This window comes from Aotus nancymaae, unplaced genomic scaffold (genome assembly GCF_030222135.1).
Source record: "Aotus nancymaae isolate 86718 unplaced genomic scaffold, 86718_ANA_hifiasm-v0.15.2.pri h1tg000008l, whole genome shotgun sequence".
NCBI lineage: Eukaryota > Metazoa > Chordata > Mammalia > Primates > Aotidae > Aotus > Aotus nancymaae.
The window spans coordinates 32117406-32136631 of NW_026988419.1; the positions used below are offsets into that span (position 1 = coordinate 32117406).

The following is a 19226-nucleotide window of genomic DNA, read 5'->3' on the forward strand; positions in this document are numbered from 1 at the left end:
TATTTTGACATTTTGCATTTCCTTATATAGATCATAAAGCTTTATACAACTATCAGAATATTCAGTATTTTTCCATCGTAAAAAATGATCTTATGTGTTTAATAGACACTTTTACGGTGATACAGTTTTAAGCCAAATTTTCTGACAACCTTTTGAAATACCTACTATTCATTTTATACGTAAACATACTGAAGCACAGAGAGGTTAAGTAACTTGTCCAAGATCACATAGCTAATAAGCAGAAGAGTTAAGATTCAGTCTGTCTTTAGAGTCTGTGTTCTTGGCTTTACACTGTGCTGTTGCCATATGATATTTATCAACATCTTTATTTGTGAAAAGAAGGCAGAGCAATACAAAAATAAGTGTGTTTGCTGTAAGAGGTATGCAGTTTATCAGAGGAGATAAGGAACAGCTCTAAGGTTTTAAAAAGTGCCTTAGAGAAAAGCAGAGAGTGTTGGGAGGCAGCACCTCCTTCAAGTTGGGGTTTCTCAGAAGGCCTTTTGGGAAAATTGGCATTGAGCTGGTGTGGGAAGCATGGCTAGAATTTGGATATATAGAATGGGGAGAGGACTTTAAGGGTAGAAGAAAGAGCGTGGACAGAATTATAGGACTGAGAATTTCTTGATATGTCTAGGATACTAGTAAATGCAGTCCTTTGTTTTGGCTGGAATATATTGTGTGGTTGGGGAAGCTGGAGAAGCCAGTTTGTGGGGAGGGTGGCAAATGTCTGGGGAAGAGAATTCTCAGGGAGTGAGGGGCAAGAGAAGTTGTAAGGTTTCAAGCCCAAATAATTGAGGCATATGCCAGATGTAGTTTATCTTTTAGGAGAGGAAAAATTTCATCTAGCCCCAATTCATCAGTTAACAGGTCCCATTTTCACTATCTCACAAACCTGCAAATCCTTCTCACAGTTTCCGTTCACCCAGTTTATACCTTTATTAAAATAATCCATGTATAATGTGATAAAATTTTCTAATTATTTTTGTCTCTAATCTCTCCATTCCCAAAATTGATCCTGCGTCCTGCATTAACATTTATTTCTCTCAAATGTCACTTCTATTTAGAAATGTGTTCCCTGCAGGATCAGCTTCAGACTTCTTAATCTGAACTATTCAAATTTAAATCTCCAAATACCTTCCCCATAATTCTTCCACTCAAATTGGTCTGTATACTGCTGCCAACCTGGCTCTGTCTGCTACTTTCTGATGGGTATTATTATTATTTTCTCCTGCCAGATACTCTTCTCACCTATCCAAATCTTTTCCTCCTTAAGGAGGCCACCTTAAATCTCACATCCTGTGTGAAGCCAGCTAGCAAAGAGCTCTCTTCCAACAATTCTGTTGTAACACTCATCAAGTATTTATTAGCCGATAGTATCTTATTTTCTTAGATTTCTTAGCTCATTGGATATTAGATCTATTCTAGATCATTAGAGCTCTCCCTTTCGGAGCTTAGACTTCTTAAATCTTTAACCTCCCTTTGGACAGAGGCTGTTGAATCCTGCTATTTATCGTTTTTTAGTACTTTTGGTTTAATTCAAATGGCATTTGTTGAAAGCTATTCAATGAACAGCTGTTTGACCAGTTGTTAATTGAGGTAATTTTATTGAAATTTTCTTTTTCAACTGGCTGCTTAATATTTACATATATAAGTAATGTTCTAACTTTATTCTTAGCTTTACCACTGACTCACATAACCTTGGAGATACCCTGTGTAACTACCCTGAATTGTGGTTTATTCATGCTAGAAAATGAGTGTACAAAGTCTGCTGGTGGTATAACGGTGGAACTAATTCATTTTATAAAGATCCTTGAGGTCTTTGGAGCTTATCTATATTTATCTCTCAGCGTTTGCCAAACTTTAAGTTCTTTCTTTTGAGAAAGCTTTTTGACAAGTCACAAAAAAGGAAGGAATGGTTAAATAGGGTCTAATTTAAGAGTATTTTACTATATGTGTAACAGTGGAGTTGATTAATTATGCATGTTAATGGTGAAAGAATTCCCCCACCAGTTTAGCTAATAGTTCATTTCAACACCAATTATTTATTGAGTTGCTTGAGCTTCTGACATTTTATATTCCTCTTCTGATCAGCAAGGAGGAAGGAGAAGATGGCACCCTCTCTTTCCTTTCAAGAAAAAATAAAATAGCCTTTTCTGCCTACCTTTGTTCTCTAAGTCAGCATCTAATTTGTTTCTTTCACACATATATTACAATTTTTGTATATTATTACAAATATATTATTAAAATTTTTGTAATATGTGTGAAAGAAATTAGATGCTGAGTTAGAGGACAAAGGTGGGCAGAGGAGGCTACTTTCGATCAAGTAGACTGGTAAGTTTTAAGCCAAGACTTAAATGTGAGAAGTATTTGGCATATAGAGAACAAGAGAGAAAGAGTATTCCAGGTACAATGAACAACAGTTACAAAGGCCCATAGATAAGAGAGAGTGTGATGAGGAATTAAAAGAAGTAAGCAAAGGTCTGTGTCTCTGTGACTGAGTATGAGCAAGGAGGAGGGTGGTACAAGATGAAAGAGGAAAAGAAGGCAGAGGCAGACTAGGCTAGGCCAGACCATCACAGACTGTGATGAGAGGTGTGGTTTTATTGTAGGTACTATGAGAACCTTTGGATTTTTTTAAGAAGGAGTTTAGCTTTAAAAACACTATTCATGCTGCCTTATAGAGAATGGAGAAGACTAACATAACAGGGCTTCGTGCTTAATCATGGCTTAAACATTAAGGCTGTGATTAAGCATGGAGACCTGTTAGGAGGTTTGTTGGATGATAATGGCTTGAACTAGGATGGTGGAAGAGAGGATGGAGAAAAGTGAGTAGATTTGAGGTATATATTGGTAGTAGGGTGTACAGGATTTGTTAATGGATTGGATGTGGCAGGATGAGGGATGGAGGAATCTAGTATTCAGTGGATCATAATCAGCCTGTGGGAAATTTGAGTGAAGTCAAGAAGTCTGTCTGAAGAGCCAGATTGGGAGTCAGTAACACTAAAGAGATAATTTAATTTCTGGTAGTGGTTGGTTGGCAAAAAGATAATGAAAAAGCAACTACAACAAGAACAGTACAAAATATGGTCACAGTTGGAACTCTGGAAAACACTAACATTTAAGGATCGAGGGGAGAAAATGGAAAGGAATGATCCAGTGAGGAGTTTGAGAATGAGCATTGTAAGGTCTCTCTCCAGGAGAGTCAAGGAAGGGAAGTTGAAATAGAGAATAGTCAGCAGTATAAACCAGAGATGACCTAAGATAACAACTAAGAAGTTGTGATTGGACCGATTAGCAGGGACTGTTGATGACTCAAGGAGAGTGGTTTTGGAAGAAATTAGGTTGTAGTGGGGTTGAGGTATGAATGAGAGGTGGGAGAGACAAAATGAGAGTATTTGAAGAAGCTTGGGTAAGGACAAAGAGTAAGTAGAAGGGAACCCAAAGTCTTGGGAAAGGGAGATTTTTTTTTTAATGGTAGTTTTTTTTTTTTTTTGAGATGGAGTTTCACTCTTATTACCCAGGCTGGAGTGCAATGGCGCGATCTCGGCTCACTGCAACCTCTACCTCCCGGGTTCAGGCAATTCTCCTGCCTCAGCCTCCTGAGTAGCTGGGATTACAGGCACGTGCCACCGTGCCCAGCTAATTTTTTTTTTTTTTTTTTTTTTTTTTTGAGATGGGGTTTCGCTCTCGTTACCCAGGCTGGAGTGCAATGGCGCGATCTCGGCTCACCGCAACCTCCGCCTCCTGGGTTCAGGCAATTCTCCTGCCTCAGCCTCCTGAGTAGCTGGGATTACAGGCACGCACCACCATGCCCAGCTAATTTTTTGTATTTTTAGTAGAGACGGGGTTTCACCATGTTGACCAGGATGGTCTCGATCTCTTGACCCCGTGATCTGCCCGCCTCAGCCTCCCAAAGTGCTGGGATTACAGGCGTGAGCCACCGCGCCTGGCCCTAATGGTAGTTTTTAATAAAATGGAAGAATTTGAGCATGTTTAATAAGCCAAAGAAGAAGGTGAAACAGATGGAAGATAGGGATAATTAATGGAACAAAGTTTAGAGAAGGCAGGAGGAGAGACTGTTGAGTTATATTAAATGACCTTTTAACTGGGTATACATGTACACATGGTAGAAAAATTGTAAGGTATATGATAAAAAGTGAGTTTCTCTCTCCTTTCTGTCTTCCAGCCACCCAGTTCCTTCTCCAAGAGGACTAAATTTACACTCTGATCAACAAGTCTCAACAAGTCTCAACAAGTATGCAAGTGCATAATTGAGATTATGTGTGTCCGTAATTCTCAGTTTGGAGAGAAAGCTAGCTATAGATTACATGGATTTATCAGTGGGAAGAATGAGAATAAGAGAAATGGAGAACAGATAGGAGGTCAGAGATAACGTGAGAAAAGTTGTGGTCTGGAATTGTCTCAGAAAAGGAAGGAGTTTAAGAGGATAATGGGGGGAGTACCTATGAAGTGAGGCCCACGATTGACAACTGAATTTGCAGCATCCCTATTCCATATGGTTTTGTGACCTTTTCAGGAGGACTTAACTGTGTCTTTATATTTAAAATGCAAGTCAATTTAGAAAATTGATTGCTCAAAAATTCATCATTTTTGTAAAGTAAATACATGTTTGGGATCCAAGCATCAAATCTCTGCTCTCTGCTCGTATTGCTTTCCACCATAGGCACTTCTCTTTGGGGTTATTCAGGCCAGTGGTATACGTCAAAACAAAAGGAAGCTTGCTGGTTAAGAAAGAGCACACTGTTGGCCAGGCGCTGTGGCTCACACCTGGAATCCCAGCACTTTGGGAGGCCAACACAGGCGGATCACGAGGTCAGGAGTTCGAGACCAGCCTGTCCAACATGGTGAAACCCCATCTCTACTAAAAATACAAAAATTACGTGGGCCTGGTGGCATGCGCCTGTAATCCCAGCAACCCTAAAGGCTGAGGCAGGAGAATTGCTTAAACCTGGGAGGCGGAGTTTGCAGTGACCGAGATAGCACCACTGCACTCCAGCCTGGGCGACAGAGCAAGACTGTCTCTGGGGGTAAAATAAAAAGAAAGAACACACTGTCTGGAGGAAGAGAGGAGGAGGAGACTAGAAACCAACTAAAATGTCTCTGAGATGCTACTATTGTTCCTAAAGCATGTAATTTAACAACTAAGAAAACATTTCAACCATTAACTTTCTCAGCTAGTACTAGGCCAAACCACTGAATTTGTCTTTATTTTTAGTTACAAAATTAAAAGACTACAAATGAAGCTTTTATTAGGTATTGTGAGTTTTTAAAAGAAGATATCTGGTCATTTCTCATTTGATGTGGGGCTTATTTTAAATGCATTCATATGCAAATTCTCTTAGTGGAAATTGTGATAAAACTAAGCAATGAGCCATATGAATGTTCAGTTTGGCTTTCCTGTGAGACTGACAACTAGTTCTTTTTAGTTATTACAGAAAAGTATGTACTGTGTCATTGCTATAAAAATGATAAAGCACCCTTTTAACACCAAACTCTTTTATGTAGTTTTTCATAAAGCACGTAAGTGTTTTACTTTAGAAAGTTCAATCTTAGCTTAATTGTGTTTTTCAAGGCAATTCATTTAGTTGATGTTGTATTGAAAATATATTAATATCAACTTTGTTCATTAAATTACTTCTGTAATTCAGTGTATTGGTATTTTTATTGATTAAGCTTCTAGGTAGTAGGCATTTTGCAAGACTACTTTGTGCCAGTTGCTGTTAGGTTCTGGACATAAAAGATAAGATCCCTTCTTTTGAGGAGCTTGCAGTATAATGAGGGAGAAATGACTAGTGAGCATCCATCTTCTGGGATCATCCAAGAAAGGGAGTCAGTAAACACTAATTAACCCATCTATGCCAGTGGTTACACTTTTTTTTTTCTTTGAGACAGAGTTTCACTCTTGTTGCCCAGGCTAGAATGCAATGATGCGATCTCGGCTCACTGCATCCTTCTACTCTGGGGTTCAAGCGATTCTTCTGCCTTAGCCTCCTGAGTAGCAAATTTTTGTGTGCGAGAAATCAGACCTTGGCGACGACCTTGAGCAATAGGATATAAATAACTCCCACAAGCTTAGCATTCCAGTAATGGAACACTAGGCATAAATGGGTTAAGAGCAAAAATCACAATGAGGAATGTTAAGATTTCCTAAACCTTTTTTATATATATTTATAATCCATTTTATATTTCCCCTAGCAATTAACAGTAAAATTCTCACAAAAGAATAGAAGAAGACCAGTCTTTTCTTAGAAGACAGTTAAGAAAGGACAAAGTGTATTCATAGCTAGCCCAGGTAAAAGAATCCAGGTGAGAAAAGCACTTGCCAACAGTGCCAAAGGATGAGGAGAAAGCCAGCTAAATCCCTGGTGCTGGAGGGATGAAAGAAAGAGGTACTTGGGAAACTAGCCAAGGGCAGAAAAACAGGTCCTGGAATTCAGTCAAGCAGACACCTCATGGGTGTTCTGATAACCTGGTTATCTAGTTTCTCAACCAACAGAGGGTTAGAAAGGGGAGAGGCAAACTAGCAACAGTAAAATGTAATAGTTGATAGCCTTACAGTGAGGGAGGAAACAAAATTAGAAATGGACTTAAAATCTCAAAAAAATTAGCATGGGATTATTTAGTACAGGGTGAAAGAGCTCTTTAACTATGGATGGATGCAGACTTGTTGGGGGCCAGATATGAGCGGGTTATTTTCTATTTTGCCGTCTTGGCTATGTCACCCAGAAAAAGCTCTTTAAAAGTTTATAATCCTGGAGGATACCACTGTAGTCATTGTATTATAACACAGTAATTGCTATTCTTAGTAATGATCCTGAGTCATCAAATTATTTTCAGCCTGGTCTATCTAAGGACTTTTTTCTTTCCTCCCATGGTAGTTTATTGAACTTTCCTCATTATCATGTATGGACTCTAGGAGGAAAACATCTTATCATCGTTTTTTAAAATAAGAAAACTATGGAAAACAAAACAAAAAAAAAAGTGTTAAAGATTTTGTGGTATTTTTGCCACCATGTTGTCAGCCCCATCTCTAGGGAATGTTTGCACCTTCATAGTAACTGATGGGGTTAGTTGATATAGCTCTGCATGTACACACACCCTTACTGAAACCCATGAAAGGCCTATGTAGATTTTTGTAAATTAGGCTAAGAAAGCTTTCCATTTCCATGTGTTCTAACAGTCTCATGTTCTTATGTAGTTCATTTTCCTCCCTACTATAGACTGCAAGGATGTAACTTGACTATAGCCTGATTCATTGATTAAGCAGAGATTTGTTGAATGCCTGTCATTTGCAAGATAGTAAGATAGAGGTAGACTTAATTTATTGGACTAGAGATTTATTTTTTATCTATGTTCCATTTGCTACTTTTAGGAGGTCAAAACAAGTAACATGGTACCTTTCTCTTCCCTCTCCCTTTTAGGAGAAAGAAAACACAGTTATTTCCCTGGTCTCATGCAGAGCAGTTTAGCCTTTTTTTGATGCTAAGGCCTTACTTTGTACCTTAAGAGACTTTTCCAAGTGTTTTCCCAAACAAAAAGTATTTCTTTCCTAAGAGAAGCTCTGTTGTCAAATGTTAAGATAATAAAATGTATACTTTATTAAATATGATTTGGTAATAATAATCCTTTTAGTAGTTATTTTCTCCATTGATCTAACTTTCAAATATTTAAATAATGCTTACTAAACTCAGTCTTCATTCTTGAAAAGTTATGAGAAAATCTATCTTGAAAAGGCTTTTGCAGCGTTACATTGAATATCACTATATAGCATTGGGTAGCTTTTATGTCAAATGGCATAGAGAACATATTGCTCACTTAAGAGGCTACAGAATTTCAGGTAGAGTTTATGTCAAGCTGCTCTTTCTTTTAAAGAAAGAAATCAAGGCCAGGCATAGTGGCTCATGCCTATAATCCCAGCACTTTGGGAGGCCAAGGCAGGCAAATCACTTGAGTTCAGGAATTCGAGATCAGCCTGAACAACATGGTAAAACCCCATCTCTACAAAAACATACAAAAATTAGCTGGGCTTGGTGGCAGGTGCCTGTAGTCCCAATTACTTGGGATGCTGAGGTGGGAGGATCACTTGAGCCAGGAAGGTGAAGGTTACAGTGAGTGGAGATCACGCCACTACACTCTAACCTGGGTAACAGAGTAAGACCCTGTCTCAAATTTAAAAAAAGAGAAACAAATCAAGACTGTCTTATGAATGTGAGATTGAAGTCTGCCTGTTTGAGGTTTACTTTTAGTATTATTGAGCTATCTTATTTCCTTTGACTAAACTACATATGACCATCACTCAGTTATTTTTGACTCCCAAATAACAAATTTGCTTTCTTATTCAGATTTCTAAGCCAATCATGACCATTTATAGAAACAGCGAATTTGAAAATGGATGATGGGAGCAAGGCATAAAACTAGGAATGTATAAATATTAGCCAATGCTGTATTAAGCATTTTTATGTATCTCCTATATCCTTTGATACTGTCACTCTGAGACATCAAGCAAAAGATAGAATTCCTGTCCAGAAGTATAGTTTGAAAACATCTTGATATTGCTTATTCAGTTGCTTATCCAATTTCTTGAGTTTGGTGTGCTTTCAGTCTTTTATTCTGTAACCCAAAAGTATCATGATTTTGGGGTATAAATGTACAGGACAGAAAGTCTTTGCCATGGAAGATTAACTTTCTTATAAATTTTTTGAAACTCTTCTTCTTAAAACTTGTAACTTATGAACCTTGTGGATAGGGACAAAGTATACTCCAGAGCAAGGGATTCAGCTGTGCCGATCACCAACAGATGAATATTTTCAACTTGGCCGTTATTATTATTTATAGCATGTTTGTTTTATATGTGCGTAGTTTTGAGGTATTCTACATTACAAATCCTATTTTGTCCCTAAAAGCAATGCTAGTGATTTATTAATGGGCACAAAAGTAGAAATAGTGTAAAAATTTGAAAGTGAGAAACTTATACAGATTATATATGTCATTGGACAATAAGAATGATTACGAAGGGCAGTCCCATGTGTGATGAAAGATGTACCTATGCGGTTTGACAGCAGCCAGAGGTGAAGAAATGTGACTGATTGAAATGGTTTTGGTAGAGGATTGGTGTTAAAGTGGAATTCCTGTTTAGTGAAAGGTGAAGGTTAAGAATTCAAGAACTTAAAAACTAAGCATGGTGAATGAAAGTGCTGCTGTGGGTACTTATCAAAAACCCACAGATGGCACCATGGGTTCAAGGCCTTCTCTAATCTGCAGGTGAAGCTCTGATATGGATTCCTTAGCTGCCAGAGGTTACCTCCCTTCTCCTGTTGGTGAAGATTGTGTCAGGGAGGGGTTGCCTGCCTCAGAAGATATTCATTATAAACAAACAGGGCAGTTTTTTAAATGCCTAAAATATGTCAACTAGGAGGAAATACTGACCCCATAAGCGTAAATCTCATGCATGGTTTTGGACGTTTAAACTAATGGATTTAGCAGCCTTTTGGAATCCAGCCTGTTTGTAAGTAGAGCGACCTCCATATATTTCATACTCTGAACACCCTACTTATCTTTAAGTCAAATGGCAATTAAAAAGAGGGACAAAATATTTGCTGGTCACAAATCCTATTTCCTCAGGGTGAACTTTACAATTGCCGATAGAACAGCTGTGCTGAATGTAGCCAGTGTGTAGCTTTCCCGTGGCATCGGTGCAGCTGGGTGGTGATATGTGGCCTCTGCCTTCCTGAGATCTGCAGCTCACTGTCCAGTCTGGGTTTTGCTGGTGACATTCCTCCTGACTTTGTTTTTTTTTTTCAGCTCTTAGTGCTGAAGCCATGATAGCGTCTTTATGTGGTTTAATATCTGGTTTTTAAATTACTGTGGTTTTTTTGTAAACTTTATCCGTAGTGTAGCCAGATAGGTTACAATTAGTGAGTCACTGTCTTTGTCAAAAATATATTATTTTATGTAGGGACATGGTAAATTATCATTTTTTAAATTAGCTTATCTTTTGTCCGGGTTAGGTTGCCACTGCCTAAGAGAGCTGTTGCTGAATTGGTGACTGGCACTGTTCCTGCATGCAGATCAGCAGCCCACATGTGTTTTAAATTAATGCCCAAAGTATTGCTTATAAAATAAAAATTTTGAATCTATTTCCAGTGTAAATGTTTCACTAAATAATTGCATTTTTTGCAATCGCAGGCTCTATGCCCAGCAAAGGTGAACTTTCCCAGAGTTGTTTTAGCTTTCTCAATAAGGCTGTTTTGGCCAGAGTATCCTGTTTTAAGGAAGTAGCAAGATGTTTTTTAGGCACAGGGCCTATATTTAGGCATTCACTGTTGACCAATTAGTTCTGTGACTGGGCTAAACTATCTAAGTCATTAGCCATGTTGTGTCCTGCCAGCAATATTTATGTCAATGATGTGTTATGGTTGTTCTTTTGAAGTCTCATGCTTCTTAAAAGAAGTTACTTGGTTATTTGACTTTATTTTCTTCTTAATGTGCATGGATTACAAAGGCTGGCTTCTTGTTAAATAATACATGCCCGATTGGTTGTTTTATAAAGAAAAGCAGTGAAGTTGTTCCTAACAAGAGTGAATAAAGATCCAACAAAAAAAGTAGATGGCCCTGAAAAAAGTGCAAAGAATGCATGTGCACAGACTAGGAAAGGCACTGGAAATGTGTCATTTGTGTTTGCCAAAGATTAGTTTCTACTGCATTTAGGACTCTGTATAAGCTTTTGGTTTATTCATGCATCAGAGAGACAGGAAGAGAATGATTAATGACACTAAGCTGACATCACTCATCAGAAGGCAGGAAGTAAATTGTTTCTTAGGTTGAAAGAAGATGCTATCAAGCAATTGAGAGTAGGCCTTAGATCGTGCCTAGCATTGCGTAAGGTACAATAACAATAATAATTATATTATAAAATAGTACTTTGGCAATAGAAATATTAATAATAACCAATACTGGCATAGCATTTACTATATTCTAAGAGCTTTACATGTATTAATTCATGTTATTTCCCAATAACCCTCTGAGGTAGCTGCTACTATTATCCTCTCATAATTCACTTGATCCCCATAAAGTAGATCTATTATTAGGCCCACTTAACAGATGAAAAAATGAGGTCAAGTAATTTGTCCAAAATCACCCAACCAGTAAGTGATGGGGCTGGAGTTCAAATTTAGGCACTCTAGTTCCAGAATCCACATTCTTAACCACTAAGGTAGGCTGAATGCTGGCCCTCAAAGATACCCAGATCTTGATCTTCTGGATCCTGTGAATATTACCTTACATGCCAAAAGGACTTTGCAGACATGACTACATTAAGGATCTTGAGGTGGAAGATTATGCTGAATTATGCAGTTTGCCCTTAAATGTAATCACAGGTCTCCTTTATAGGAGTGAGGCAAATCTCTCTTTATAGAAGCAGAGAGATTTGAAGGTGCTATGTGCTGGCATAGAAGATGGTGGAAGAGACCTTGAGCCGAGTAATACAACTCTAGAAGCTAGAAATGGCAAGGGAATGATTTTTCCCTGGAGCCTCCAGAGGGAGGGAGCATAACCCTTCTAACACCTTGGTTTTAGTCCATTGAAACCTTTTCATTTTTCTGACCTTCAGAACTGTAAGATCATAAATTGGTGTTGTTTTAAACCACCAAGTTTGTGGTAATTTATTGTGGCAGCAACAGGAAATGTATAGCCACATTGCTATGGAGAAAGATACTAGGTATAGTTAAGACTTTTTGTTATTACCAAACCTTCCTCAGATCCATGAAAGAATGAGCTTTAGTAATCATCACTCTTGAAAATCCCAGCTTTATGCACTTGAAACTTTATTAGCGGGAGCAAAGTTTCTTAATCCTTATGTCCTTCTATGTGAAGATTACTCAGCAGTAATCTTCAGACCGCATCTACTACATACTCAAACATGGTTGTCATTCTGTGTACAGAGTTGGCTGTTGAGCCAGAAATTTAAGAAATATTAGACAGAAGACATCATCCTTTTCTCAGGCCTGAGAGATAGGGGAAAGCTGACAGGAATGCACATTTGAGTGTCTACTGTATGTTGGGTACCAAACTAGGAATTTGTCATTTTTATTTAGTCCTCATGTCTGACCCTTCTTATAAAGGGTAGTTATTAATATCCCCATTTTGACAATGTAGAATGAGACTCAAAAATGTTAAATAATGTGCCCAAGGTCAAAAAAGCAGTAAATAAGGTTAAAATTCAGACTTGTCTAATGTCAGGCTGCATCCGTGGTACTCTGTTCAGTACTGCTACTCCAAACTGATCTTTCTGAGGAGCTCAGATTTAGACCAGGGCATGTCCAGAGGGTTTATTTAGATCTAAAAAGTACCTGGGAAGAGCATACCATTGCCAGATCACCCCTGACCTAGTGCACAGTCTGCAGGCTCGGCCAGTTCCTGAATTGCCCTGGAATTCTGCATTTTTCCTGTATGACTCTTAAGGTGGACTTAGTTCTTAGTTCAACTTGGTTTTCTCTATTCTGGTATGCAAGAATTAAGACTAAGCCATTAGCAAAATCTCCACAGCTAATTTAAAAAGCAGTTTTCTAGAACAGAGCTCCCCAACCTCTCTGGCACCAGGGACCGGTTTTGCGGAAGACAATTTTTCCACAGACCATAGGAGATGGGGAGGGTAGTTTGGGGATGATTCAAGCGTATTACATTTATTGTGTGCTTTATTGCTATTATTATTACATTATAATATATAATGAAATAATTATACAACTCACCATAATGTAGAATCAGTGGGAGCCCTGAGCTTATTTTCCAGAAACTAGACAGCCCCATCTGGGGGTGATGGAAAACAGTGACAGATCATCAGGCATTAGATTCTCATAAAGGAGCACACAACCTAGATTCCTCGAATGCACAGTTCACGATAGGGTTTGGGCTTCTATGAGAATCTAATGCCACCGCTGATCTGACAGGAGGCAGAGCTCAGGCAGTAATGCGAGTGATGGGGAGCCACTGTAAATACAGATGAAGCTTCGCTCACTCACCTCCTGCTTTGTGACCTGGTTCCTGACAGGCCACAGGCAGGTACAGGTCTATTGCCTGGGGACCGGGAACCCCTTCTATAGAACAAAGATCTAGAGTCCATACATGAAAGGATATAATTTTTGTGTTCCTGTGTGATGTATATAAATGCAGAAATAGAAACTGAAAAATAGAAATGGTAATGTAAATGCATAATCAAACCAGCTAGGACATAACAGAGTAGTGGGTATAAGTTCCCAAAATTATCATTAGATTTTCACAGTGGTCTTTGATTCAAATATGATTAAAAGAACCACAGCTCTGAGAATCAATGTGGACCAGTATGAGAGATCCTTTGCTTTTATCCTATTCCTTTTCAGCCTTCCCTCTTCACTATCTTCGTCTCCTTTCCTTTTCTCTCTTCACAAGTGGGTAACTTACTACTTTAAAAAAAAAAAAAATGCTTTATAGGGTGGGACGCAGTGGCTCCTGCCTGTAATCCTAGCACTTTGGGAGTCCCAGGAGGGCGAATCACCTGAGGTCGGAAATTTGAGACTAGCCTGACCAACATGGTGTAATCCTGTCTCTACTAAAAATACAAAATTAGCCAGGTGTGGTGGTGCATGCCTGTAATCCCAGCTACTTGGTAGGCTGAGGCGGAGGCAGGAGAATTCCTGTGGTTCTTCCACCACTGCACTCCATCCTGGGTGACAGAGCAACAAGCAAGACCCTGTGTCACATATACATATATATACATTATATAAATATGTGTGTGTGTTGTTGTTGTTCCAACATAAAATTATAAACTCCTTTATTGGGAAGGACTGCTATTTATTGTGTCTCTCTTTTTTTTTTATATAAAATGTTTTATCTATTACAAAGTAATAGAAATTCCATGATAATAACTATGGAAGTGTTTGACATTTTACTAATCTGCGGAAATCTCAGAGTCTAGGTATTGGGAAATCATGGTCTGTATTCACTAAACTTCACTCTCGCCGTCTCACTTACCAACACCTCGCAGCCTGGCTTTGAATCTAACCTCTTGGCTGAACTGGTTTCTGGAAAGTTATCATTGATTTTTTGGTCCCTTACCCCTTTTTTAATAACCAAATTTTCCTTTTGACTTTTATGTAATGTTTAATTCTGTTCACATTCTATCTCTGAAACTTTCCTCCCTAGGATTTGCTCAAAATGCTTCTGTATTCCTCTACCACAGTAACCATATTCAGTCTCCTTTATTTACTTTATTCCTTTCTACTTCTCGAGGGTAACTCTCTTACTGAATATTTATGGTGCCTGTAAAGAGTAGATATGAGAATGAATTAACTATAAGTAAAAGCCACAAGTTGCCAAACTGAGACTGTCTTGATATAAATCAAATAAGTAGAATTGAACAGTTTTACTGATGACAGCTCCTAATTTTTTAAGTGTGCACATATATTTAGTACATTATATTCCTTTATATGTACCACTATTATAAACCATTTATTTGTGGACATTTAGTTCAGTTGTGTGGTATATGCTTTATTTTTTCCAAACCAATACCGTATGGGCATCCTTATCCCTACATCTTGGCACACTTTGTGAGTATATCCATTCCGTAAATTCCTGGTGGTAGAACTGTTGAGTTACAGCATGTATGCATGTAAAAGTTTGGTAGACATTGCCAAATAGCCTTCTGAAAGCTTGTACCAATTTGCACCTTTTTTTTTTTTTTTTTTTTTTTTTGAGACAGAGTCTTGCTCTGTCACCCAGGCTGGAGTGCAGTGGTGCAATCTCAGCTCACCACAACCTCCGCCTCCCAGGTTCAAACGATTCATTTGCCTCAGCCTCCCAAGTAGCTGGGATTACAGGTGCCCGCCACCATGCCCAGCTAATTTTTGTATTTGTAGTAGGGACAGGGTTTCACCATGTTGGCCAGGCTGGTCTTGAACTCTTGACCTCAAGTGATCCACCCACCTCAGCCTCCCAAGATCCTGGGATTACAGGCATGAGCTACCATGCCCAGCCCCAATTTACACTTTTATCAACAAGTTATAAAAGAGCTCCTTTTTCCACATCATCTCCAGCAAAGAATGTAATAAAACTTCATGTTTGCTAATCTAGTAAGTGAACACTTTTTTGTTTATATTTTTATTTTAATTATGAGTGAAGTTGAACATCTATTGTATCAGTGGTTCTCAACTGGGGATGATTTTGCACCCCGCCTCCCCCAGGGGACATCTGGCAATGTTTTGGATGGAACTGGAGAGGGTCTAAGGAAGGGATTTTGCTGGCACTTAGTGGGTAAAAAGATCCTACAATGCAAAAAAAAAAAAAAAAAAAAAGAAAAGAAAAATAAAAAAGAACACAAAAAATAATAATAATAATAAATAAAACTACAAAATAAAAATCCTACAATGCATATGATGAAGCAATACCTGGCCCAAAATGTAATTGTGGCAGGATTAAAAAACCCTGTTTTGTACTATTCCATTTCATCTTATTCATTGGTTTATTATCTGTAATTCTTGAGTTTTTTAACTGGTTGGTTTCAGGTTTATAGTATACTTATCACAGTCTATCTTCAAGCCATATGTTACTCTTTCATGTTTAATATAAAAGCCTTACAATAGTATATGCCCATTTCCCTCCTCCTGGCCTTCATGCTACTGCAAAACATTCTGCTACATATGTTATAGACCCTACAATATGTTATTAGTGTATTACTTTATATCTTTTTTAAAAAAATTAAACTTTTATTTAAATATAATTAACATGCATCAAATTACACATTTCAAATGTACAAATTAATCACTTTTGATATACGTTTGTAAAACCATCACCACAGTCAAAATAATGAATATATTCATCATTCCAAAAACTTTTCTCCTGCCCCTTAGTAATTCCTTCCTTAACCCCAGGTAGCCACCGATCTGCTTTCTGTCACTATAGATAAGTTGACATTTTCTGGAATTTTATATAAATGAAATAATAAACTATGTACTCTTTCTTTGTCTGACTTCTTTCTTCCAGCATGGGATTTAACCATGTTTTGTGTATCCTTAGAAAAACATTTTTAATGACAGATATTTTAATTAATTAGATTTCTGTTGTTAAAGAGCATACTGAATTCTAGTCACTTGATGTGTTTTTGTTGTAGGTCATGACTGTCCAAGGTATGATCATCACATGAGAGTGCTCGTTGCTACAGATGTCATTTGACTCATCGGAGAAAATCTGTCTAAAAGAAAATACCCATGTGACCAAATCCATTTCATTATTGAATGGCTTGATGGATTTCCTTTACTCTGATTCATACCAAAGCTGTCCTCAACCAAAGCAAGAAAGGATCCTGCATGAGTCAATCCCAGAATGCAATTTTTATATCACCAACAGGTGAAGAAAACCTCATGAATAGCAATCACAGAGACTCGGAGAGCATCACTGGTAAGTCCAGTTTAATAAGTATTGAAGTGCTATTGCTTACAGGATAAAATGCAAATGGCTCAGTCCAGCATATATGACCTATCATGATGAAACTCAAGCCTTCCTTTCTAGCCTGATGTCCTCAGGGAAAGACTGAATTAATCTCTCCATACCCTTGTGTCTCCTGATGCATTAACAGAATCTGCCTTTAATGCTGTTTCTTGTCTATGTCAGACTCCCCTGTACCCTGTGAGCCCCTGATGGTAGCTGCATCATACCCATCTGATCTCCACAGGGCAAGGGCAGAGTTACCTGTTTCATATGCCCTGCAGGTATCTGACAATAGTGCCTGGCACACAAGACTCTTGGGGCAGACAGCATATAACAAATGTAAATACAGGTCCATAACACCTTATCTATAAGACTAAATTTTAAAAAACTCTGAGCACTCAAAGTTTTTTCTTTACTTTTATTCAAAGACTCATTTGCCTACAAAACCAGACTTTGGCTATTTCTAGACTTAACTCATTTAGTTTGAATACTCATATTTGCTGAAGGTGTATTTATATATTTAAATATGAGGTGCTGCTGCAAAACCAGTTGGGGATGTTATATAACATACAGTTAATGTACAGTGTCACTTTTCTAAAAAACCTGAAAAATTCTGAATTCTGAAACCCATCAAAACCTGAAGTTTTTTCAAATTTGTACTCATTGAGGTATCTTTTCTAAAGTAACAATAAAATACACTCATTTTAATTGTACAGTTTGAGTTTTTACAAAAATATACACTCAGTGTAACCACCAGTACAATCAAGTTAGAGAAGTTTTCATCATCCCACAAAAAGTTCCCTTGTCCACAGATTTCCCTACCCCCACCTGTGGTTCCAACCAACCACTAATCTGCTTTCTGTCACTTTAAATTAAATTTGCTTGTTCTAGAATTTCATATAAATTGAATCTGTGTCTTTTGTATCTGCCTTCTTTTGTACAGCAAAATGTTTTTGAGATTTGTCCACTTGTGATAAGCATCAGAAGATCATTCGTTTTATTGCTAAGCTGAAACTTACTCATCTCTGCCATTGTAGCAGAAAAGTAGCCATAGACAGTACTTGAAAGAATGAATGTGACTGTGTCTTAATAAAACTTGATTTACAAAACCAGGCAGTGGCAGCAAACTGAAGTTGCCCTGTGGGATATAGTTTGCTGACCTCTGCTGTACATCATCAATACTTTGTAATGTCAGTGGTTTTGATTTTAGCCATTCTAGTAGGTGTGTACTGGTGTCTCTGTGATTTTAACTTATATTTTCCTGATGATTCATGATGTTGAGCATCTTTTCATGTGCTTATTGGCCCTTTCTAGATTTTATTTTGAGTTGTTTATCCAGATAATTTACCGATTCTGTAGAGAATTGATAATTTAAGAATAGGGAGTCTCCTAATTCAGAAACTTGATATATCTCTCCATTTACTTAGTTAGATCCTCTTTAATTTCTCTTAACAGTATTTTATAGTTACTGTATAAGTCTTACACATATTTTGTTAAATTTAATCTAAGTATTTTTCTAAATGGTACTGTTTATTTAATTTCATTCTTCTACTGTATGTTACTACTATATAGAAATGAAATTATTATTATTTTTTAACGTTGACCATGTATTCTGCAACTTTGCTTAACTTATTAGTTTTAGTAACTTTTTGGTAGATATCTTAGAGTTTTCTACATACATCATAATGTCTGCAAATGGAGACAGTTTTACATATGCCTTTTCAATCTGCATGCCTTTTGTTTATTTTTCTTGCCTTATTGAATGAGACATAATCTCAGTATATTGTTGAATTAAAAATGGTAAGAGCAAACATCCTTGACATATTTCCAGTCTGAGGAGAAAAGTTACAGTATTTCACCATTAAGTCTCTTGACAATACCCTACAATGGAAGATGTCCTTCTCTTCCAAGTTGGATAAGGAGTTTTTGGTATGAATGACTATTGAATTTTGTCAGATGCCTATTTTGGATCTGTTGAATTGTTCATATGGTTTTTCTTCCTTTGTCTGTTAGTGTGGTAAATTCTGTTGGTTTAGTTTTGAATTTTAAACCAGACTTGTATTCCTGGAAAAAACTACTTGGTTATGATATATTATCTTTTTTATATATTACAGGTTTGATTTACTCGAGTTTTGTTAGAGAGTGTGTATATGTGTGTGTATGTCTGTGTCCTTCCTAGACACATTCATAAGGATTATTGGTTTATTTATTTATTTATTTATTTATTTATTTTGCAATGTCTGCTTTATTTTGATATTGAGGTAATACTGGCCTTGTAAAATGAGTTAAGTTCCTCTGTATTTGGAAAAAGTTTGTATGGACTTGGCATCAAAGTATTTTTCATGTTTTTACTTTTTAAACTCATCCGAATCTTTACATCTCCACAGATAACTTATGGTTGGGTCTTTTCTAAAAAGAAAATGCAGACTGATCATCTTCATTTTCTATTTGCAGTATTTGGACCATAGAATTTTAATGTAATTATCACTTTATTGAAGTCTACTGTACTCCTGTTTTCTGTTTGTTCTGTTTGTACCATCTTCTGTTTTTTCTCATTTTCTTTCTTTTTTAAAGTTTTATTTTAATTCTACTGTTGACATATTAGCTATACCTCTTATTTTTCTCAGTGCTTGCTGTAGGTTGCAATATGTACCTTTATTTATTTATTTATTTATTTTTTTATTGCATTTTAGGTTTTGGGGTACATGTGAAGAACATGCAAGATTGTTGCATAGGTACACACATGGCAG

The 19226-nt window shown here is 37.2% G+C and overlaps 1 protein-coding gene across 5 annotated transcripts in view; it reads left to right on the top strand.

The window, feature by feature from the left end:
* TRAK2 (trafficking kinesin protein 2) overlaps positions 1 to 19226 on the top strand; it is a 70608-nt gene that overhangs the window by 4866 nt on the left and 46516 nt on the right. For 2 of the 5 annotated variants that reach the window (XM_064373172.1, XM_064373170.1), the window contains exon 2: positions 16160 to 16446. In XM_064373172.1, the coding sequence (XP_064229242.1) occupies positions 16356 to 16446 (91 nt within the window). In that variant the 5' untranslated portion in view covers positions 16160 to 16355. Of the gene's footprint in view, positions 1 to 4186; positions 4256 to 9391; positions 9527 to 16159; positions 16447 to 19226 lie in introns of those variants that run through there. The other 3 variants (XM_064373171.1, XM_064373169.1, XM_012445961.3) reach the window with 3 other exon arrangements.